At 42.1% G+C, this 25,261-nt stretch overlaps 1 protein-coding gene across 2 annotated transcripts in view; it reads left to right on the forward strand.

Moving 5' to 3' along the window:
* Positions 1-5,730: 5,730 nt before the first annotated feature.
* The window catches only part of LOC112229769 (piggyBac transposable element-derived protein 4), a 39,811-nt gene continuing 20,280 nt past the window's right edge, over positions 5,731-25,261 (forward strand). Inside the window, exons 1-3 of one of the 2 annotated variants that reach the window (XM_024395796.2) lie at positions 5,731-6,032; positions 10,574-10,732; positions 20,018-22,071. In XM_024395796.2, coding sequence (XP_024251564.1) covers positions 5,902-6,032; positions 10,574-10,732; positions 20,018-21,794 — 2,067 coding nt within the window. In that variant the 5' untranslated portion in view covers positions 5,731-5,901 and the 3' untranslated portion in view covers positions 21,795-22,071. Of the gene's footprint in view, positions 6,033-10,573; positions 10,733-20,017; positions 22,072-25,261 lie in introns of those variants that run through there. The other variant, XM_024395797.2, reaches the window with a different exon arrangement.

Consider the following 25,261-nt stretch of genomic DNA (forward strand, 5'->3'; position numbering starts at 1 on the left):
ATTTTTTCCCCTTGTCACCAGGTTTTTCTTTCAACTAGTATTTTTATTATTAATTGATTAAACATTTCATCGAGTGTCTGTGTTGCCAAGGGCTAAAATAGAACTCCTTTCTATTTCTGATGCAGATCCTGCTGAAAGTCCTGCCTCTCCCATCTCCTCATTGGTTATACCCACGTGGGTGATTGAAAGACAAACTGTTTTCCCGGTAGTCGTCGTAATACTATGAAAGTTTAGATGCCGATCACCATATAAGTTCAACGATGAAAAGGCCTGGAAGGAGGAGAGATGACTAGAAACTATTCGGTTGGCCGTTTAATGTGTGGATTAATTTGTCGGAGTAGAGGACCTTGTGCAGTTCAGGTAAAATAACAACTGTTTATATCCCAGGACAAATTAGCTAGCAACAGCAAGCTAGCTAAATAGGACAAATTAGCTAACTAGCTAAATTGCCATACATGTTTAATTTTTTTCGACCTGTCCCCAAATTAATGTCATTGATTCAGAGTTTGTTTTGATATTTTAACTTGCGTGTCGTGATCTCGTTTGGTGTGGGGGGGGCAAAATAAATGTATGCACGATAGCACACAATGGTGCACGCCCGGTTTGAGTTCGTTGTGATGTGACTAGTCCTGATGCTCCTCCCTCTTTTTCTCCTGCCCCGCTACACAGCTTCTCCCTGCAGGCAGTCACTGAGTCTGAAGTGCAAAAGGAGCTTCTTAAATTTTCCCTAATAAAAACATCTGGGTCAGATGGTTTAGATAAAGAAGAAATTAAGGTTGCAGCCCATGTCACCACCGAGCCTCTCTCCTCTCTGAGAAGGTTCCCAGTATTTCGAAGGCAGCCACAGTGCGTCCTTTATTTAAAGGGGAGATCAAACTTTGATCCTAATTGTTATAGGCCAATTTCTATCTTGCCCTGTTTATCAGAAGTGTTGGAAAATCTCAAACAACTGACTGGCTTTCTTGGTGTCTATAGTATTCTCTCTGCAATCTGGTTTCTGCTCTGGTTATGGATGTGTCACTGCAACTTTAAAGATCCTAAATGATGTCACAACTGCCCTTGACTCTAAGGAATGTTGTGCTGCTATATTTATTGACTAGCTTTTGATAAGGTAGACCATTGCATTTGTGTGGATTGGTTAAGGAGTATTAGTGTCTCTGAGGGGTCTTTGGCCTGGTTTGCTAACTACCTCTAAAAGAGTGCAATGTGTGAAGTCACAATCAATCAATCAAATGTATTTATAAAGCCCTTCTTACATCAGCCGATGTTACAGAGCGCTACACAGAAACAGCCTAAAACCCCAAGCAGCAAGCAATGCAGATGTAGAAGCATGATGGTTAGGAAAAACTCCCTAGAAAGGAACCAGGCTCTGAGGGGTGGCCAGTCCTCTTCTGGCTGTGCTGGGTGGAGATTATAACAGTACATGGGGCGGCAGGGTAGCCTAGTGGTTAGAGTGTTGGACTAGTAACCGAAAGGTTGCAAGTTCACAATCCCCGAGGTGACAAGGTACAAATCTGTCATTCTGCCCCCGAACAGGCAGTTAACCCACTGTTCCTAGGCCATCATTGAAAATTAGAATTTGTTCTTAACTGACATGCCTAGTTAAATAAAGGTTAAAAAAAAATGTAAAACATGGCCAAGATGTTCAAACATTCATAGATGACCAGCAGGGTCAAATAATAATAATCACAGTGGTTGTAGAGGGTGAAACAGGCCAGCACCAGTAGTTAGGGGATACCTACTACAACCATCACCCAAAACACACACATTCCTGGGTCGCTCATCTTGTCTGTTCGCTGCAGCTAGCGACTGGAACAAGCTGCAAAAAACACTCAAACTTTTATCTCCATCTATCTCTACATTCAAAGACACATCATGGACACTCTTACTGACACTATCGCTCTTTGTAAAGATTAATTTCCCCAAACCACCAGATTTCATACAATAAACCTAGCCCAGTCTTAACGTATGGTGGGTTGCGACGTGTCAAAGTAAATGTATAATTATTTCATGAATTACTGGAATTGATTTGGCCAAGTTCATCTGCGCTCTCTGTTTAGTACGCTCTCTGCTTAGCTGCGGTCTCATCAGTTTGTTAGCGGTGCGAGTATGAGGGAGATGCCCGGTTTACCAGATCTTTTTCTCGAAGATCACTCTGCAACACACGCAGTGTTGCCAACTTAGCGACTTAGTCGCTATATTTAGCGAGTATTAGCGACACTTTTTTTAAAAACCGACTAGCGACTTTTTCTGGTGTTGTTGGAGACCTTTAGAGACTCTGACGTGAAAGCACGTATCGTTCTTTTCTCAACGAGCAGCACGTGCTGCCGTGGGCCCCACCCCCATCCCAAAGCACTAACAGGCGGCCCATTCCTCGCACAGCAGTCCCTCCCAGCTGCAGTCAGAGCAGGAGATGTTCACCCCTCCACGTCCAGACTGCAAATTAATCGTGCATGCGGGAAGCCGCCACTGGCTGATCCCGCCCTGGCTTAAATTCAGGGCGGGATGTAGATGTAAAATGTTCTTTGTCTAAAATAAATCACTGCATTTGACTCACACAGCCTCAGTCACTTATTCACCTTGTCCACTGTGTGTGTGCCTGAGTTCATTTGTAGTTCTAAACGTATTTAGGGTGTTTTTTACTCACTTTTTGTCTCTCCCACGACGTTATTCCTCTACAGCGTCCATCACAATTACATGCACATGGTAAATTATGCAAATTAGGTGATGTCATTTAGCAACTTTTAGGACAGCCAATAGCTACTTTCCTTACTGAGGATATGGCAACACGGCGCTTGACATTCCCACTTGACGCTGTCATCAAATTGAGTCATGTTAGACAAGTTCTGACTGAGCTCAATTGTCATGAAACGGATATACAGCGATGAGTTTCTCTCTTTCATACAAACTTACAACGAGGAGTGCCAACAATGTTTTGTGTGTGGAAGTGCTTAGTAATGAGTCTCTCATAACGAACAAATTAATAAAACGACACGTCCTGACCAAACATCCACAAACATCCACGTTCTTTCAGAACAGGGCAGAATGCTTCAGGAAACAGTGCTTTGACAGTGGAAAATACGTATGTTCTGGTCCAGTTTGGCACCACATACCTATGCGAGTCAGGGTTCTCAACTCTGACATACTTAAAAAACAAGTACAGAAACAGTTTCAAGGCTGAGCATGACCTCAGTGTTACACTGTCAAAAACAGAGTCAAGAATAAACATGCTCTCATCAGGACTGTGTGTGTTTCCTGGTGTAACTCGGGCAGTTGTTGTTGCCATCCTGTACCTGTCCGGCAGGTGTGATGTTCGGATGTACCGATCCTGTGCGCGAGTTGTGACACATGGTCTGCCACAGCGAGGATGATCAGCTGTCTGTCCTGTCTCCATGTAGGGCTGTCTTAGGCGTCTCACAGTACGGACATTGCAATTTATTGCCCTGGCCACATCGACAGTCCTCATGCCTCCTTGCAGCATGCCTAAGGCACGTTCACGCAGATGAGCAGGGACCCTGGGCATCTTTCTTTTGGTGTTTTCCCAGAGTCAGTAGAAAGGCCTCTTTAGTGTCCTAAGTTTTCATAACTGTGACATTAATCGCCTACCGTCTGTAAGCTGTTAGTGTCTTATAGACTGTTCCACAGGTGCATGTTCATGAATTATTTATGGTTCATTGAACAAGCATGGGAAACAGTGTTTAAACCCTTTACAATGAAGATCTGTGAAGTTATTTGGGTTTAATGAGGTCATACATGTTCTCCTGGGATTATTTAATAAGATTTGGAGTGAGAGGGTTATACCTTCAGGTTGGAAACGTGCAGTAATATTACCTTTAGTGAAGCCTGGTAAGGACCCTTCATGTGCTGATAGTTATAGACCAATACCACTGACCTGTAACTTGTGTAAACTGATGGAAAAGATGATTGTCATATTTCCTGGAACATGGAGATTTATTGAGTCAATGTCAAAGTGGATTCCGTAAAGGTAGATATACTTTGGATGCATTAGTAAAGGTGAGCAATGAAGTTGAAAAAACTGTTCATGAAAGAATGAATGGTTACTGTCTTTTTTTTGCCATTGAAAAGGCTTACGACACTATGTCGAGAGAAGGTCTACTGATTAAGATGGAAAGACTTGGTATTGGAGGGAGATTATATAACTGGGTTTTGGCCTTCATATTTAAATCACTCTTTTCAGGTTAAAATAGAACCCATTTTATCTGATGCCTATGGAGTTAACAATGTTATTCCTCAAGGCAGTGCTATCAGTCCTATTTTGTTTGACATTATGATTAATGACGTGTTTTCTTTATTTTTACTATTTTCTACATTGTAGGATGCCAAGTGTGCAAAGCTGTCATCAAAGCAAAGGATGGCTACTTTGAAAAAACTCAAACATAAAATATATTTAGATTTATTTAACACTTTTTTGGTTACTACATGATTGCATGTGTTATTTCATAGCTTTGATGTCTTAACTATTAATCTACAATGTAGAAAATAGTAAAACCCTGGAATGAGTGGGTGTGTCCAAACTTTTAACTGGTACTGTACGGCATAAAAACATTGTCATTAGCTTATTGGGTTAGGTTGAAAGGCTGTGAGGTTGTGCATCCCACTGCTACTGTTCTAGACGACTGTTGGGAATATACTAGTAGGCAAAGCAGTGGTTTTGGTTGGACAGTTGGAAAGCTTGCTGATGAGAAGTGGTTTGAGGGAGTTGGAAGATGGCCCTTCTGTGGTGATAGGGGACGTTCCTCCATGGTTACTCCCAGATCCTGTTGTTGATCTAACCTCGGTAGACAAAAATAAAGATAGGTCAGAAGTCAGTGATATAGGGAAACAGGTTGACAATTACATTGGTAGAAGTTATGTTTTTTTACTGCTTTTCCAGATAGTGGGCGCATAAGAGCAGTCATTTACATTCCTTGATTTGATGTTAATATATGTAGAAGACTAACAGATTAACTTTCAGTATACTCAGTTGAACTGTTGGTGATAATAGTTTCCCTCCAGTGGGTAGAGGATGTACAACATGTTGGAATTATAGTATGCTCAGATTCTCTGTCATATTTGAATAGTTTATCATCTGGTAAATATAATAGGATTGATCTACTATTGGAGGTATTCATGTTATTATAGAGAATTGAGAGACTGGGTGTAGTAGTGAGATTGTGCTGGGTCCCAGCACATTCGGGTGTGGAAGGGAATGAAGTTGTAGACCATTTGGACAAAATAGCTTTGAAACAAGATATAATTTACATGAATGTTCCACTGGGTTGAAGTAAGATCATAGCCATTTTGATAGATGTGTGGCAGAAGAGATGGGACTCTGAGCCCAAAGGCAGGCATTTGTATGCCCTCCAAAGAAAGGTCGGTGAACCAATATTCAAAGGTCCGATTAGGAAGGAAGAGGTGGTGTTTGCTTGATTAGGACATTGTACATTAAACTCGTTATTATATCTGGTTGGCAAGCATGTTAATGTGTTTTGTCTGGAGTGTATGGTGGATTGAAACAGTGGAGCATGTGCTATATTGTTGTAAGTGTGTTGAAGAGAGGGAAAGATTGAAGTGTAGGGTCATTGAGGTTGGAAGGGATTTGGGGGAGGGTCTATTAGAAGTTAGTAGGGCTGTTTTTTATTTTATACTTCTGAGTTAGGTAGGAGGATTTAGAAATGTTGTAAACCGTGATTGACCACACACTCCAGCACAGTAGGTGTCGGCATGCGCCTTGTTTGCGGACTACCATTATATCATAGAAGAAGCCGTGCCGTCTGCCGAAAACTCACGCGAAGAAGAAGCTGCACGTTAACGTGATAGTGTAGTTGCAGAGAATTTGTGACTACGTTTTAGACCGTAGCTCTGGCCACAACAATATAGCTGAAATTGATTGATTATATTATGGAAAGCGACACCGAGATGGAGGACTTCGATAGCAGCGAGGAGGGAAGCAATTGGTCTGATGATAGTTACCTTGCAGACGAAGACTTCAGCTTCGACTATCAGGAGGGAGTGGATCCTCACGAGGACGCGTAAGTAGGAATAATCACTCCCAGAGCGCATACTCTACCCAGTCAACACACCGGCCGAAATCTCACCGAATCCGTTAGAACAATTTTACCACAGATAGAATAATAAGATATTTTACCCGGTCTATACATGACAATTTCCACTGGAAGCCAGTGGGAAAATCAATAAGGCCGCCGAAATTCTGCACATTTTCTAATCGATTAAACATTTGATGCCAATACAGCTTTCTGTTCCCAAAACTATAATCTGTTACGAACAGTGTGGACTAAATTTTGTAGATTTGACCCGTTGCTGTTGTTTAGTGTCGCGCAATGGCAAATTGAGTTATTGCACACTTCAAAGTAGGCGTTCCCTAACAGAAATATGCAAACGTTTGTTAGAACGCGCCAATAGGATCTCGCTAGCTCGTGCTTGACTGCCCACCTCCTTGCCTGTTCTGCCCACTAGGATGAATTTGTTCACATTGGAAACGACAAACCATCTTGAGTAAGTGTGTCCAATCTTTTGCTGGTACTGTACATCCCAGGGAGATGTGCTTCCCTTGGAAGACCAGGAGAAAGAATTCCAACAGTCAACCATTTATGTTTGAGTCGTTGTGTGTATAGCTATATGTATAGCTTGGTAATGTGAGCCAATTTGTCAGGCAATGTTTTTTTTGCATTGTCACTAAAGGATGGTCTGCAATTATGCAGGAATTTTGCAAACGCCTTCCCATTCAATCAATAAATCAAATGTATTTATAAAGCTCTTCTTACATCGGCTGATGTCACAAAGTGCTGTACAGAAACTCAGCCTAAAACCCCAAACAGCAAGCAATGCAGGTGTAGAAGCACGGTGGCTAGGAAAAACTCCCTAGAAAGGCCAGAACCTAGGAAGAAACCTAGAGAGGAACCAGGCTATGAGGGGTGGAGATTTCAGTCCTCTTCTGGCTGTGCCGGGTGGAGATTATAACAGAACATGGCCAAGATGTTAAAATGTTCATAGGTGACCAGCTCAGAAGTCAAATAATAATAATCACAGTGGTTGTAGAGGGTGCAGCAGGTCAGCACCTCAGGAGTAAATGTCAGTTAGCTTTTCATAGCTGATCATTCAGATTATCTCTACCGCTCCTACTGTCTCTAGAGAGTTGAAAACAGCAGGTCTGGGACAGGTAGCACGTCCGGTGAACAAGCTAGGGTTCCATAGCCGCAGGCAGAACAGTTGAAACTGGAGCAGCAGCACAACCAGGTGGACTGGGGACAACAAGGAGTCATCAGGCCAGGTAGTCCTGAGGCATGGTCCGAGGGCTCAGGTCCTCAGAGAAAGAAAGAAAGAATTAGAGAGAGTGTACTTAAATTCACACAGGACACCGGATAAGACAGGAGAAATACTCCCGGAAAAAAAAGACTGACCCTAGCCCCCCGACACTTAAACTATTGTAGCATAAATCCTGGAGGCTGAGACAGGAGGGGTCGGGAGACACTGTGGCCCCGTCCGATCATACCCACGGACAGGGCCAAACCCCACCCACTTTGCCAAAGCACAGCCCCCACACCACTAGAGGGATATCATTCATAGGACCTACTGAAGATATGAGTCTTCAATAAAGACTTGAAAGGTCGAGACTGAGTCTGCATCTCTCACATGGATAGGCAGACCATTCCATAAAAATGGAGCTCTATAGGAGAAAGCCCTGCCTCCAGCTGTTTGCTTAGAAATTCTAGGGACAGTAAGGAGGCCTGCGTCTTGTGACCGTAGCGTACGTGTAGGTATGTACGGCAGGACAAGAATCGGAAAGATGGGTAGGAGTAAGACCATGTAATGCTTTGTAGGTTAGCAGTAGAACCTTGAAATCAGCCCTTGCCTTAACAGGAAGCCAGTGTGGAGAGACTAGCACTGGAGTAATATGATAACATTTTTTTGGTTCTAGTCAAGATTCTAGCAGCCGTGTTTAGCACTAACTGAGGTTTATTTAGAGCTTTATCTGGGTAGCCGGAAAGTAGAGCATTGCAGTAGTCTAACCTATTAGTGACAAAAGCTTGGATACATTTTTCTGCATCATTTCTGGACAGAAAGTTTCTGATTTTTGCATTGTTACGTAGATGGGGAAAAAAAGCTGTCCTTGAAACAGTCTTGATATGTTCGTCAAAAGAGAGTTTAGGGTCCTCTCTTTGTTTCTTGGGACCTAGAACTTGCATCTATGTCTTGTCTGAGTTTAAAAGTAGAACATTTGCCACCATCCACATCCTTATGTCTGAAACACAGGCTTCCAGGGAGGGCAATTTTGGGGCTTCACCATGTTTCATCAAAATGTACAGCTGTGTGTCGTCCGCATAGCTGTGAAAGTTAACATTGTTTCTGAATGACATCACCAAGAGGTAAAATATATAGGGAAAACAATAGTGGTCCTAAAACAGAGCCTTTAGGAACACCGAAATTTACAGTTGATTTGTCAGAGGATAAACCATCTACAGAGACAAACCGATATCTTACAGATAAGATCTAAACCAGGCCAGAACTTGTCCGTGTAGACCAATTTGGGTTTCCAATCTCTCCAAAAGAATGTGGTGATCGATGGTATCAAAAGCAGCACTAAGGTATAGGAGCACAAGGACCGATGCAGAGCCTCGGTCTGACGCCATTAAAAGGTCATTTAACACCTTCAAGTGCAGCCTCAGTGCTATGATGGGGTCTAAAACCAGACTGAAGCATTTCGTATACATTGTTTGTCTTCACGAAAGCAGTGAGTTGCTGCGCAACAGCTTTTTCCATTTTTTTGAGAGGAATGGGAGATTTGATATAGGCCGATAGTTTAAAAAAATATTTTCTGGGTCAAGGTTTGGCTTTTTCAAGAGAGGCTTTATTACTGCCACTTTTAGTGCGTTTGGTATACATCTGGTGGTTATGTTCAACATAGGAGGGCCAAGCACAGGAAGCAGCTCTTTCAGTAGTGTAGTTGGAATAGGGTCCAGTATGCAGCTTGAAGATTTAGAGGCCATGATTATTTTCATCATTGTGTCAAGAGATATAGTACTAAAACACTTGAGTGTCTCCCTTGATCCTAGGTCCTGGCAGAGTTGTGCAGACTCAGGACTACTGAGCTTTGGAGAAATACACAGATTTAAAGAGGAGTCCGTAATTAGCTTTCTAATGATTGTGATCTTTTCTTCAAAGAAGTTGATGAATTTATCACTGCTGAAGTGAAAGCCATCCTGTCTTGGGGAATGCTGCTTTTTAGTTAGCTTTGCGATAGTATCAAAAATACATTTAGGATTGTTCTTATTTTCCTCAATTAAGTTGGAAAAATAGGATGAACGAGCAGCAGTGAGGGCTCCTCGATACTGCACAGTACTATAATAATTTTGTAATTAATAGTACCCGCGAAACACCAGTCTCAACGTCAACAGTGAAGAGGTGACTCTGTGATGGTTGCACAGGAGTGATGGTTGCTGATAATGGACCTCTGTACGCCTATATAGATATTCCATTAAAAATCTGCCGTTTCCATCTACAATAGTCATTTACAACATTAACAAGGTCTACACTGTATTTCTGATCAATTTGATGTTATTTTAATGGACAAAAAAATTGCTTTTCTTTAAAAAAACAAGGATATTTCTAAGTGACCCCAAACTTTTGAACGGTAGTCTATATTTTGATCAAATATATGTTTTGTACTTTAGTGTGTGTACTTTAGTGTATTTATACCTGGAATATCGCTTTTCAACAGGAAAAGTAAAAACATCGCTGGAGTCTTTATTTTTTTTACGCCCGATGGGACACCCAATCATGGCCGGTTGTGATACAGCCTGGAATTTAACCAGGGTCTGTAGTGACGCCTCTAGTGCTGAGATGCAGTGCCTTAAACCGCTACGCCACTCAAGAGCCCCGTTTAAAAGAAGACAGACTACGGATCAGACTTTTCTGGACCCCGCTTCCCGGCGTCTGGGGCTTTTGCGCATGTGCAGGATTCTCTACTTTGCGCATATTCTCTGAGCTTTCCATAGAGAATCTCTCTCATTTCTCTCATTCAATTGCGATTCGTGAATGATGATTATTCCAATTTTTCTGGTGAAACATGCAGCATCTGCATATCAACCAGATGATGTTAATAAACTGAAGCATTGTCTACCTGTATTTAGTTTAAAGCAAAGCACATATTTTGCCTAGTGGAGTAAAGGATCCTGCACATGCGCAGAGGCTTCGGGAGCTTTAGCAGTCGGGAGGAAAGGTCCGGAAAAGTCGGATCGGCAGCCACTCCATTAAAAAGATCTGAAATCAAAATTACATACTTGAAAATGAATTCTCATTTCTCAGAATTCTTTTATTTTTTAAAACTATTTGACAGGCATATTCCTCAGTTTGTAAACCTAACAGATTGATCTTAGACGGTGGGTGTCGGCCACATTGAATTGACATGAAATGTTGATGTGTGAATGTGGAACCATGTAGACGACAGCAGTAGGAGATGGTAAATTAATTGTGTTCTGTTGTCTAGTCCTAAGTAATAGTGTTGACTCAGTGAATTGCATTATTGTAAACATGTTTATATTTATCTTCATAGTCTTGATTGGGAAGAGGACTCAAATGAATCAGCAGGCGACACACCACCCAGAGTCACACCAAGGAAAGAGGGCCAATCTGAGAGCGGGGTAAAGTGTTCTGATTCTCCAGAAGAACCATGGTTACCATGCAAAGGTTCACAGTCAACAAGGACATCAAGGTATTTACCAACTTTCATAATCCATCAGTGTTTCCGCTTTAGTCATTTAGCTGCAGTCATCAATATTTGACCCGCTGTATTTTTTCTATTATCAAGACACCTGCTGGTAACTCTTTTAACTTGTTAGGACAGGTCATTAAGTATCTGTAGACTAGTTGTGACTCTTATGACTAAAGAGACTTCATGTATAGTTTTTAATTTTACCCATAAGAGTAGGAGTAAAATGTCTATTCTCAGCACTTACAACCAAAAATCTGAATTGGCCTGCCTGTGTAAATGAAGCCTAACAAATCTGAGGCCATATTCAGCTTTAGATGTCTTAGAGCCAATATGCCTATAGAAAGTCTACACCCCCATTCAACATTTCACCGTTTGTTGCCTAATAGCCTGGAATTAAAATACATTAAAATAGTTAAAAAATAATAATAATAAATCGCACACCAAGTTAATTGGCCTACAACTGTGTTAAATTGTAGTGATTCACATTATTTCAGCAGTTCCTGTATGTTCCTTCTGCTGGGTAGGTGAATTGCAAAACAAACAGTCAACCATAAGCACCAATGAGCTTTTAATAGAACTCCAGGACAAAGTGGTGGAAAGGCACAGGTTCCTTGAATATCACTTGGAGCACGGTCAAAACGATTATTAATAAATGGAAGGTGTATGGCACCACCAAGACCCTGCGTAGATCAGGCCATGCCTCCAAACTGGATGACAGAGCAAGTAGGAAACTGATCAGAGAGACTACCAATAGTCCAACGGCAACTTTATAAGAGCTTCAGGCTTTTATGGCCAAGATTGGTCACAGTGTGCATGTCAAATCAAATTTTGTTGGTCACATACATGTATTTAGCAGATGTTATTGCGGGTGTAGCGAAATGCTTGTTTTCTCAGCTCCAGTAGTGCAGTAGTATCGAACAATACACACATCTAAAAGTAAAATAATGGAATTATGAAATAAATATTATATTGAGCAATGCCAGTGGCATTGACTAAAATACAGTAGAATAGAATACAGTATATACATATGAGATGAGTAAAGCAGTACATAAACATATTACTAGTGTTCCATTATTAAAGTGGAAGGTGATTCCAACTCTATGTATATAGGGCAGCAGCCTCTAAGGTGCAGGGTTGCATAACCGGGTAGAAGCTGGCAAGTGAAGGCTGTTTAACAGTCTGATGGCCTTGAGATAGAAGCTGTTTTTCAGTCTCTCGGTCCCAGCTTTGATGCATCTGTACTAACCTCACCTTCTGGATGATAGCGGGGTGAACAGGCTGTGGCTCGGGTGGTTGATGTCCTTGATGATCTTTTTGGCCTTCCTGTGACATCTGGTGCTGTGAGTCCTATCAATTGTGCATCTGTAAAAGTTTTAGGGGCCAAGCCAAATTTCTTCAACCTCGTGATTTATAGAGGTGCTGTTGCATCTTCTTCACCACACTGTCTGTGTGGGCGGACCATTTCAGATCGTCAGTGACGTGTACGCAGAGGAACTTGAAGCTTTCCACCTTCTCCACTGCGGTCCCGTTGATGTGGATAGGGGCGTGCTCCCTCTGCTGTTTCCTGAAGTCCACGATCAGCTCCTTTGTTTTGTTGACGTTGAGAGGTTATTTTCCTTGCCCCACTCTGCCAGGGCCCTCACCTCCTCCCTGTAGGCTGTCTCGTCATTGTTGGTAATCAGGCCTACTACTTTTGTGTCGTCTGCAAACTTGATTGAGTTGGAGGCGTGCGTGGCCACGCAGTCATGGGTGAACAGGGAGTACAGGAGGGGGCTGATCACACACCCTTGTGGGGCCCCTGTGTTGAGGATCAGCGAAGTGGAGGCATTGTTCCCTACCTTCACCACCTGGGGGTGGCCCATCTGGAAGTCCAGGACCCAGTTGCACAGGGCGGGGTTCAGACCCAGGGCCTGGAGCATAATAATGAGCTTGGAGGATACTTTGGTGTTGAATGCTGAGCTATAGTCAATGAACAGCATTCTTACATAGATATTCCTCTTGTCCAGTGCGATGGCGATTGCATTGTCTGTGGCTATATTGGGGCGGTAAGCAAATTGAAATGGGTCTAGGGTGTATGGTAGAGGTGATATGATCATTAACTAGCCTCTCAAAGCACTTCATGATGACATAAGTGAGTGCTATGGGGCAATAGTCATTTAGTTCAGTTACCTTTGCTTTCTTGGGTACAGGAACAATGGTGGACATCTTGAAGCAAGTGGGGACAGCAGACTGGGATAGGGAGAGATTGAATATGTCCGTAAACACTAGTGATTTCTGTCCGATACCGATATCCAATATTTTCCTTGCCCCCCCAAAAATGGTACCGATAACCTATATTTAAAAAAAAATGTTTATACATTCTAGTACAGTTAAATAGTTAAAACACATACATGGACGCAGTGGTCTAAGGCACTGCATCTTAGTGCAAGAGGCATCACTACAGTCTCTGGCTAGAATCCAGGCTGTATCACATCCAGCCGTGATTGGGAGTCCCATAGGACAGCGCTCAATTGGCCCGGCGGCGTCCGGTGTAGGACGTCATTGTAAATATGAATTTGTTCTTAACTGACTTGCCTAGTTAAATAAAGGTTACACACATCACACTGACCAAAAAGTTATTTTGTTGGCATTTACATATGTCCCCATTACCAGTAAAACATCATCAAAACCTATTTCTTTCACGTATTTGCTGTGCTGTTTCGTTGTTCAGTCGTTTCATTCTCAACCAGGATTTCTATGGAACGCCGTTTGGGTCTTTGCATGTCAAAAAAGATACACGTCAAATAACACTATTTGACGTGTCAAATAAGCTTGTTGACCAATCAAGACCTGAATATGACTGCACGTCACATAATAATTGAACGTGTTCAATATTTTTTTACGTAGTTATTACACATTGATTACACAATCACTCGTGTTTCATTTGTCACAACAATTCATCGATACGTATGCTTTGATGCTGGTAATGTTTTCTCGCGCACCTACAGTGCTGATCATTTAAATAAAAGCTAGCTAGCTCATGGATGCAAACAATGTTCTTCCCAAAAAACATAGCAAAATGACATCTGTTTCAGTAGCTATAGTTAGCTAGCTAACTGTATAGCTAGGTGTCATCATCTAAAATTAATCCTAATTTATAAGACAGTTCTTATTTGATAAATGGTGGCGGGACCCATCTATGTGAAGCTAGCCAGAATAAGGATTATCCACAATAGTGGACTTTGTGGTTAGCCTTCAAAATAAAAGTATGTCATTGACAGTGATGCAAATGAATACAAATAGTAGAATCATGCCATAATTTAATAGATCATGCTAAATGAGGTTGAAATGTTATAAAAAATCAACAAAAGACAGTAATTTGACAACCTGTTGAAATCACACGGGATGTATTATACTTTAGAATTGCACTGGGGGCATACTTATTTCACTGGTCCAGCCTTACCTATGGATTGTGGATCAATGACATGGGGTATCAGTCTACTCAGTGACACCAGGAACATTAGCAATGTAGCTGTTATTGCGGGACTATGAAACAACTGTGAATTGAGCCACATTTATTGTCAACCTATGTGTATTGAATACTATTCCCGAGGAAAAACAATACTGCATGGATGTTTTGGAGTCTGATAACTCTGAAGAGGAAAAAATATATTGGCTGTTGAGAAGACTGATACCCCATTTCATTGATCCCCAATCCTTAGGCAAAGCTGTACAGTGCAATATGAATGTCAATACACACAAAAGGCTAACTAACTGGGGAGCTGATTTCACACAGTCACAGTCCCGCGATAAGAGCTACAACTCTAATATTTGCGTAAACTCTTCACAGTTGTGTTCTGTGGGTGTCACCAAGTAGACTGATACCCCATTTCATTGCTTCACATCCCAACCCTGTTTAACATTATCTAGTCAAAATATGGCGTGATTCCAACAATTGTAACCTTCTGCATCACTTTCAAATAGGTACTTTTATTTTAAAGGCAAACTGCAAATTTCACTATTGTGCTAGCTTCACAACACATAACCCGGTCAGGTCGAGCCTCACTAGCCAGATGAAGCTAGCTGGTCACTTATAACGTTAGCTTTGGGCAACAGGGTTAAGTAGCTGGCTGTTCAATTTCAAAAGGCGAACAACAAGTGACTACCTAGCTAATACTTAAAAGGATTCCTAAGAATAGTGAAAATGACTGCAGTTTCTACTGGTCATTGTTTTCAGTCTGGTTGTATTGGTGCTATCTAGGTACCAAGCTAAAGCTAGTAAGCTACCTCAGAAATTGCGGTCGAACAAATAATGCTTTATTACCAACACGGTATTGTAAACACATAGCTCATGGCCAGTGTTTTTTCTTGTTTGTAGACTCTTTTTGTACAGCTTTGACAGTGGTACTGATATTAGTGGTGGCGTTTGGCTTGCACGTGCAAATTCAGAACACACAACATTCTATAATAGAACTGTATTTTATATGTCAAATTAAAAGCGTATTTATCGCGTCAAATGGTGTTATCTTTTTTGACACGCAAAGATCCAAACTGCGTTCCATAGTATGTCGTGAAGCTAATAGCAGTGACGCTATTACTGTGTAACTCCTGTAGGGCAACATCTGAACAATAGCGCATTTGGTAATTTTAGTGTGTACCTGTGCTCGACCAGTTACTAAAGCCAACATCACCCACGACAGAGAATGGTTGATTGTCAAGGGCAATGATTTCCATTATCTTGCCATTAATGGATTTCGCCTTTGAGTTGTCTTGATTATATTTTCTTACTCTTTCAAATGACTGCTCGACTTGTTGACTGCTCGATCCACACAGAAGACATTGTGGGCTAGGTTAGGAATGCTGTGTTGCATGTGTAGTGCTACATTTTACGTGGCGTCATTAGTCATGTACCTAGTTTATATAGGTATGCATGTCAGCTTTGACATCGTTTTTTCACATCAGCGTTAAACTAGACATTGGGCCGATACCGATGTTGGCATTTTTAGCTAATATCGTCCGATTCCGATATGTTCACCGATATGTCATGCATCACTAGTAAACACTCCAGCCAGCTGGTCTGCGCATGCTCTGAAGACGAGACTAGGGATGCCGTCTGGGCCGGCAGCCTTGCGAGGGTTAATACGCTTAAATGTCTTACTCACGTCGACCACCGAGAAGGAGAGCCCACAGTCCTTGTTAGCGGGCGGTTGCACAGCGTTATCCTCATAGTGGGCGAAGGTGTTTAGCTTGTCCGGAAGCAAGACGTCAGTGTCTGCAACATGGCTGGTTTCCCCTTTGTAGTCCGTGATTGTCTGTAGACCCTGCCACATATGTCTCGTGCCTGAGCCGTTGAATTGCGACTCCACTTTGTCTCTGTACTAACGTTTTGCCTGTTTGAATGCCTTATGGAGGGAATAACTACACTGTTTGTATTCGGCCGTATTCCCAGTCACCTTGACATGGTTAAATGCGGTGGTTCGTCCTTTCAGTTTTACGCGAATGCTGCCATCTATCCATGGTTTCTGGTTTGGGTAGGTTTTAATAGTCACATTGTACCCAATCACCTATACAGTGACTGAGTTCATCAGAAAGTGTATCTGTCGATGTTATTCTCGGAGGCTACCCGGAACATATCCCAGTCCACGTGATCAAAACAATCTTGAAGCATGGATTCCGATTGGTCAGACCAGCGTTGAAAATACCTTAGCATGGGTACTTCCTCTGCGTTTCTGCCTATAGGAAGGGAGGAGTAAAATGGAGTCGTGATTAGATTTGCCAAATGGAAGGCGGGGGAGGGCCTTGTAGGCATTTTGAAAAGTAGAGTAGCAGTGTTTTTACAGAGTGAATACTACAGTCAATGTGTTGATAGAACTTCGGTAGTGTTTTCCTCAAATTTGCTTTTTAAAATTCTCCAGCTACAATAAATTCAGCCTCAGGATATGTGGTTTTCAGTTTGCATAAAGTCCAGTGGAGTTCTTTGAGGGCTGTCGTGGTATCAGCTTGAGGGGGAATATACACGGCTGTGACTATAACCAAAGATAATTCTCTTGGGAGGTAATACGGTCGGCATTTGATTGAGGTATTCTAGGTCGGGTGAACAAAAGGACTGTATGTTGTCACAAACACACCATGAGTAGTTAATCATGAAACATACACCCCCTGCCTTTCTTCTTTCCGGTGAGTTCTTTATTCCTGTCTGCGCAATGTACAGAGAATCCAGCTGGCTGAATGGATGGGGACAGTATATCCCGATGTTTCATATTTCTATTTCACATTTCTGTTTCATATTTTCTGTTATTTCTGTTTCACGGAAGTATGGCTATGTTACAATCCCTGATGTCTCTCTGGAAGGAGATCCTCACCTTGAGCTCGTCTACTTTATTATCCAGAGAGTGAACATTAGCAAGTAATATACTCGGAAGTGGTGGATGGTGTGCGCTAGGGCTGGGCGACATGGCCAAAATCTCATATCCCGATATAGGTCATTTCATGTCCCGATAACGGCACATATCACAATATACACATTTTCTGTAAATTCAATGAATAAATAGTTTATATAAAATTACCATGTGTAAAGGCCTATTTCTTATTACATTTGGTACCTTGGGTCGAATGTTAGCACAAACTCACGTAAACCCCGCCATGCCATGTCTTTGCAGATGTAAGTTGTAACGCCAGCTGTTATCTATATGGTGTGCCGCGGGCAAAAGCCTCTTGCAACGTCTGAGTCGGAGGTTTGTTTTGAGCACTTGACTGTACTTTGAGGGTCTCATCCGTAGACTCTCTCCGTACTGTTTCACGTGACTCTTGCGTAGGTGGTAAAAGAGGTTAGTGGTGTTTGAGCCTGTTGTCTGGACCGGCCTGCGGCATATTTTGCAGAGGACGGTTTTCTGGTCCGTGTCAGACTTTTCATATCCAGACCATGTCCATGCGACCGAAGTAGCCCCTCTTTTAGTTACGGTCTCTGTGCTTTGTGTCACGTTCACTCTCCTCCATGTTTGTTTGTGTTGCAAATTTCCTTCCACACGGCATGTTGACAAAATATTGCCGTAAAGTGTGATTTGCGACACAACAAAATAAACGATAGAAAAGCATCTATCGTCACACGATATACAGTTGAAGTCAGAAGTTTATATACACCTTAGCCAAGTACATTTAAACTAAGTTTTTCACAATTTCTGACATTTAATCCTAGTAAAAATTCTTAGGTCAGTTAGGATCACCACTTTATTTTAAGAATGTGAAATGTCAGAATAATAGTAGAGTGATTTATTTAAGTTTTTATTTATTTTATCACATTCCCAGTGGGTCAGAAGTTTACATACACTCAATTAGTATTTGGTAGCATTGCATTTAAATTGTTTACCTTGGGTCAAACGTTTCGGGTAGCCTTCCACAAGCTTCCCACAATAAGTTGGGTGAATTTTGGCCCATTCTTCCTGACAGAGCTGGTGTAACTGAGTCAGGTTTGTAGGCTTCCTTGCTCGCACATGCTTTTTCAGTTCTGCCCACAAATTTTCAATAGGATTGATGTCAGGGCTTTGTGATGGCCACTCCAATACTTTGACTTTGTTGTCCTTAAGCCATTTTGCCACAACTTTGGAAGTATGCTTGGGGTCATTGTCCATTTGGAAGACCCATTTGCGACCAATATTTAACTTCCTGACTGATGTCTTGTGATGTTGCTTCAATATATCCACATAATTTTCCTGCCTCATGATGCCATCTATTTTGTGAAGTGCACTAGTCCCTCCTGCAGCAAAGCACCCTCACAACATGATGCTGCCACCCCCGTGCTTCACGGTTGGGATGGTGTTCTTCGGCTTGCAAGCCTCCCCCTTTTTCCTCCAAACATAATGATGGTCATTATGGCCAAACAGTTCTACATTTCTCAAAAAAGTACGATCTTTGTCCCCATGTGCAGTTGCAAACCGTAGTCTGGCTTTCTTATGGCGGTTTGAGCAGTGGCTTCTTCCTTGCTGAGAGGACTTTCAGGTTATGTCGATATAGGACTCGTTTTACTGTGGATTAAGATACTTTTGTACCCGTTTCCTCCAGCATCTTCAAGATCCTTTGCCGTTGTTTTGGGATTGATTTGCACTTTTCGCACCAAAGTACGTTCATCTCTAGGAGACAGAACGTATCTCCTTCCTGAGCTGTATGACGGCTGCATGGTCCCATGGTGTTTATATTTGCGCACAATTGTTTGTACAGATGAACGTGGTACCTTCAGGTGTTTGGAAATTGCTCCCAAGGATGAACCAGACTGGTGGAGGTCGACCATTTTTTTTCTGAGGTCTTGGCTGATTTCTTTTGATTTTCCCATGATGTCAAGCAAAGAGGCACGGAGTTTGAAGGTAGGCCTTGAAATACATCCACAGGTACACCTCCAATTGACTCAAATTATGTTAATTAGCCTATAAGAACCTTCTAAAGCCATGACATCATTTTCTGGAAATTTCCAAGTTGTTTAATGGCACTGTTAACTTCTGACCCACTGGAATTGTGACAAGAAGGAAGCCATTACTCAAGAAAGCCTTGAATACCATTTGAATTATGCAAAAAACACTGGAGTTTCTGTAGCCATTTGGAAAAAGTTTTGTTGTCTGACTAAACTAAAATTGAACTTGTGCAACAAAAAAAATGCAAAGCCTTACAGCACCATCCCTACTGTGAAGCATGGTGGTGGCAGCATCGTGTTGTGGGGATGTTACTCACCAGGAAAATGAATGGAGCAAGAGAAGTCCTTGAGGAAAACCTGCTACCCTCAGCAAGAAAGCTGAAGTTTACCTTTCAGCATGACAACGACCCGAAGCACACAGCCAAAGTTAGTGGAGTGGCTCAGGAATAAAAAGGTAAATGTCCATGAGTGCCCCAGTCAGAGCCCCGACCTAAATCAAATCGAAAATGTGCTGTCCATCAACGCTCACAAGGAACTTGACAGAGCTTGAACAGTTTTGTAAAAAATAATACATTGCCAAATCTAGGTGTGCAAAGTTGGTAGAGACCTTTCCCAACAGACTCACAGCTGTAACTACTGCCAAAAGTGTGGAGTATGGTGTGTAGATAAGTGGGAAAAATCCCTATTTAAATGCATGAATCTCTGAGGCACTGACAACAAAATTTGAAAAAAGTTAGTGGGTGTAGACTTTCTATAGACACTGTGTAGCTAGTTCTTGTCTTTTTAACCTTCAAGTTTTAAAGTGAATTGAAGTCCAATACCGATGGCAATAGCTGTTGCTCAATTGGAAGTGTTGTGCAAAACATGTTTGCTGAATTGATAATTACTCATGTTTATTTTCATAGTGTTAAACCGGATGAAGATGAAGCCCCACTGCTGAGCACCTTGCATCCAGACCAACAGCGTAGCCCGTCAGTGAATTTGTCAACAAAGACCTATTCTCCACGTAAAAGAGTGCCGGCCTCACCCTCATTAAAGTCCAAAGTACCACGTCTCTCAACCCCAAGAAAAAACTCTCGCTTACCACACAGAACAACCGAGTCAGATCAGCCATGGAAAACAGAGGAACACCCTGATGAGGGTCCTCAACCTTTGAGATTTTGTCCAAGCAGACCTCCTGGACCTCAAGTAGATCCCTCAGCCATGTACTCACCGTTAGACTTATTTCAAATGTTTTTTACAAAAGTCACGGTCAGAACCCTCTGCGACAATACAAATAGACAAGCGGCTAGAAACATTGGTAGGGGCAAAAAGTTTAAGTGGATAGATATAACTGTGAAGGAGTTTTACAAATTCATTGGATTGGTCTTCTTTACTGCTCTGGTTAAGACAAGAGCTATCAGTGATTACTGGATAACAAACTCCATCTTCTCGATTCCGTTTCCAGCTACTGTGATGAACAGGGATAGATACAGAATCATATCATGGAACATTCACATGAGTGATCCTGATGAGGATGCTGTCAATGACAGTAAAAAGGGCACTCCTGAATATGATAGGCTATTTCGGCTCAAACCATTAATGAATGACATTCGTCATGCCTGCATGTCCTGTTTCCACCCACATAGAAACCTGGCTGTAGATGAACGGATGGTGGCATCAAAAGCAAGAAATGGGTTGATTGAATATATCAAGTCAAAGCCCACTAAATTTGGCTTTAAGATTTTTGTGTTAGCTGACTCCAGCAATGGCTATACAGTGGACTATACTGTGTATATCGGTAAAAACACGTTTCCCGTTGGCTTTGGAATTTGTCACGATTCAGTGATGTCCCTCGTAAGGCCCTCTGTTCTTGGCTCAGGTTACCACGTGTATCTTGACAACTACTTCTCCAGCCCAAAATTATTCAAGGACTTATTTGATATGAAAATGGGAGCGTGTGGTACCATGAGGGAAGGCAGATTGGGCTTCCCAAGATCAGAAGAAAATGCGCTGACCAAGAAATCCCCAAGAGGATCTTTACGGTGGATAAGGGAGGGCTCCCTGCTCTTTGTGAAGTGGAAGGATGCCCGGGAAGTGTCAATGGGTACCACCATTCATCAAGCGTATGGAGGGGAGACAATAAAAAGGAAACGCAAGAATAAGGATGGCAAATGGTCTCATGAGTCAATTCCAGTACCCACCCCAATTCTAGAATACAATAAAAACATGGGAGGTGTTGACTTATCTGACCAACTGATTACTTACTTCTCAGCCCACCGCAAAACAATGAAGTGGTACCGAACATTGTTCTACCATTTTGTGGACATAGCGACTACTAACAGCTACATCATTCACAAGGATCTGTGTAAAGTGAACAAGATGCAGCCCATGACCCACAAAGAATTCACACAAGCGCTCGTGGCCCAGCTCTGTGAGGTGTCCATTGAGACTCAGTCCAAGCCGACAAACACTGGACATACACCTGTCCCGATCAAGCCTGTGGCAGACAAAAGCAAGAGAAGTTCTGCAGGACGAAAGCGATGCGAACTCTGCAAGAAATCGGGACACTCCAAAGACACTCCCTGGAAGTGCAATGAGTGTGGCATACCACTTTGTGTCATTCCAGACAGAAATTGCTTTCATGATTGGCACAACCTTGAGGGAATGGCCCCAGTTGAGTATCAGTCTTCGGACTCTTGAGTAAAGCTGTAAGACTTGTGCAGCTATATCCTATCCATCGCAGATGAGGAGTGCTGTTGGATCTGTGCCTTATTGCACATTTTAGTGTATTTAAACAAAATGCTGCTCTTTTTCTATTTTGACTTTTGATAGGAGTAATACTTTTGTGTTGTTTTTCCAAGATAATGGATATCAGGCCAAAAATGTGTCAATAGGGAAAGGTTAAATACAGTGGGGAGAGCAAGTATTTGATACACTGCCGATTTTGCAGTTTTTCCTACTTACAAAGCATGTAGAGGTCTGTAATTTTTATCATAGGTACACTTCAACTGTGAGAGAAGGAATCTAAAAATCCAGAAAATCACATTGTATGATTTTTAAGTAATTAATTTGCATTTTATTGCAAGACATAAGTATTTGATCACCTACCAACCATTAAGAATTCTGGCTCTCACAGACCTGTTAGTTTTTTTTTAAGAAGCCATCCTGTTCTCCACTCATTACCTGTATTAACTGCAACTGTTTGAACTCGTTACCTGTATAAAAGACACCTGTCCACACACTCATTCAAACAGACTCCAACCTCTCCACAATGGCCAAGACCAGAGGGCTGTGTAAGGACATCAGGGGTACAATTGTAGACCTGCACAAGGCTGGGATGGGCTACAGGACAATAGGCAAGCAGCTTGGTGAGAAGGCAACAACTGTTGGCGCAATTATTCGAAAATGGAAGATGACGGTCAATCACCCTCAGTCTGGGGCTCCATGCAAGATCTCCCCTCGTGGGGCATCAATGATCATGAGGAAGGTGAGGGATCAGCCCAGAACTACACGGCAGGACCTGGTCAATGACCTGAAGAGAGCTGGGACCAGTCTCAAAGAAAACCATCCGTAACACACTACGCCGTCATGGATTAAAATCCTGCAGCGCACGCAAGGTCCCCCTGCTCAGGCCAGCGCATATCCAGGCCCGCCTGAAGTTTGCCAATGACCATCTGGATGATCCAGAGGAGGAATGGGAGGAGGTCATGTGGTCTGATGAGACAAAAATAGAGCTTTTTGGTCTAAACTCCACTCGCTGTGTTTGGAGGAAGAAGGATGAGTACAACCCCAAGAACACCATCCCAACCGTGAAGCATGGAGATGGAAACATCATTCTTTGGGGATGCTTTTCTGCAAAGGGGACAGGATGACTGCACCGTATTGAGGGGAGGATGGATGGGGCCATGTATCATGAGATCTTGGCCAACAACCTCCTTCCCTCAGTACGAGCATTGAAGATGGGTCGTGGCTGGGTCTTCCAGCATGACAACGACCTGAAACACACAGCCAGGGCAACTGAGGAGTGTCTCCGTAAGAAGCATCTCACAGTCCTGGAGTGGCCTAGCCAGTCTCCAGACCTAAACCCAAAAGAAAATCTTTGGTGGGAGCTGAAAGTCCGTATTGCCCAGCGACAGCCCCGAAACCTGAAGGATCTGGAGAAGGTCTGTATGGAGGAGTTGGCCAAAATCCCTGCTGCAGTGTGTGCAAACCTGGTCAAGAACTACAGGAAACGTATGATCTCTGTAATTGCAAACAAAGGTTTCTGTACCAAATATTAAGTTCTGCATTTCTGATGTATCAAATACTTATGTCATGCAATAAAATGCAAATTAATTACTTAAAAATCATACAATGTGATTTTCTGGATTTTTGTTTTAGATTCCGTCTCTCACAGTTGAAGTGTACCTATGATAAAAAATTACAGACCTCTACATGCTTTGTAAGTAGGAAAACCTGCAAAATCAGCAGTGTATCAAATACTTGTTCTCCCCACTGTATATGGTTTTTGGGATGTACTATTTGTAAATAACTTGTGTTATTAACTTGTGCTGTTTTTCTTCAGCAATATTGTGTTCTGGTATTCTAGTGTGTGATTAAATCCTGCATGACTCTGCACACACCTTCACACCATTGCCTTCCGTTTGATCACAATTATCTTTATCAGATTACATGGCCTGACTTTTTCCACTATGTAATCGCTCAATTTGAGTCAAGTGAAGGTGTTTTAAAATGTACTGTACTGGTCAATGATGTGGAGTTTAAACAAATTGCAACCTTATGGCTCATAATGTGGTGAGGGTACTATGACTAACAATGTATTTTCAGATGTGAAAGAATCAATGTCAAAATAACCCAGCTTTTCTCCCTCTGTTTTACTGTCATATTTTTTTTTAAATGTACTTCATGCAAGAGTAGTTATTACAAGAAAGTTCCTCCAGAGTGCTGCTGGTGACTCCTTATTCCATTCACTGCAGTGCAATACATGGTACGTTATATGGGATACTTGTAAAGCACTTTACTACTGGTCTCATAAATTGGGGTGGGAAATACTCAGTCGGGTCTTTACTAACCAAATATGGTTAGTTTTGACATGGCCTGCTGCTGGCTTTTCACTCCGGCCCCCACCATAGCCCCAATAAAATAAATAAACGGTACATGGGATACTTAATAGCTTGTAGAGAGAACTTATCTACCTGTCTCCGATACAGTGGGGTGGGATATACTCAGTAGGTTCTCTACTAACCAAATGTGTCGTTTTTCAACTAATAGTTGAACCAAGTCCTATTTCAGACAGGTAGAAAAGGCCTCTATACAAGTCGATATGTGTCCCATGTAGTCTATTACAGTGTATTGCATTGAGGACTATGGAGGGCAGGGTTCCCACGGGTCCTTGAAATCCTTGAAAGTTTGTGAATTTGAGAGAAAATAAATCAAGGCCTTGAAAGTTTTTTGAAATAGACAAATAGACATGGGTTGTTGAAAGTGCTTGAATTTATATATTTTGTGCAAGAATAGAAATTGAAGTTCTTTTAGATTTAAAAAAACAACAACTTAACATCAGTAATAGGCTACGCCGCTGTCTGCATGTGTGTCTCCCTCTGTCTGTGCGTTCTTGTTTCACGAGCCACCTGCCTCGGAGAGAGTGCGACGGTCACGTGCGTGCAAGAGTGATTGAAGTTGAATAAATCAGGTTAAACAGCTCAAGCTAACGTTAAGTGAAGCTTCAGCTATGCCTGGAAAATGTAAATTCCTCAACTTGTGGCTCACCAAAAACTGGCTTGTTAAAGAACCGCGGTTCCGCGATGCAGAGTGTTAAGATTTGCGTCAATTGAATCTGGTATCAGGATAAATATGACAATGAGTCACCGATTGTATACTATGTATTTTTTATTAGCTAAGCAATAAGTGGTAAATGCAATTTTTGTATATACGGGCTCTCTGTCCCACCTCGCAGGGCAAACAGAGAACTGACTTGTTCTTGACAAAGAAATTATAAATATACCCTGACAGAAATAGTTCCTGCTTCCGAGCCAGCCTGTCAGAGTAGAGACTGGGCGTGGTTTAAACTCACCCAGCCTATCGTTGATTGTTGGCGAAGAGGCTGGTCCCAGCCCCCTAAGCGCTTCAGTTGATAGATGTAACTGTTGCTGTGAAGAATATCTATG

The sequence above is a fragment of the Oncorhynchus tshawytscha genome, linkage group LG31, assembly GCF_018296145.1.
Source record: "Oncorhynchus tshawytscha isolate Ot180627B linkage group LG31, Otsh_v2.0, whole genome shotgun sequence".
NCBI classification, from domain to species: Eukaryota; Metazoa; Chordata; class Actinopteri; order Salmoniformes; family Salmonidae; genus Oncorhynchus; species Oncorhynchus tshawytscha.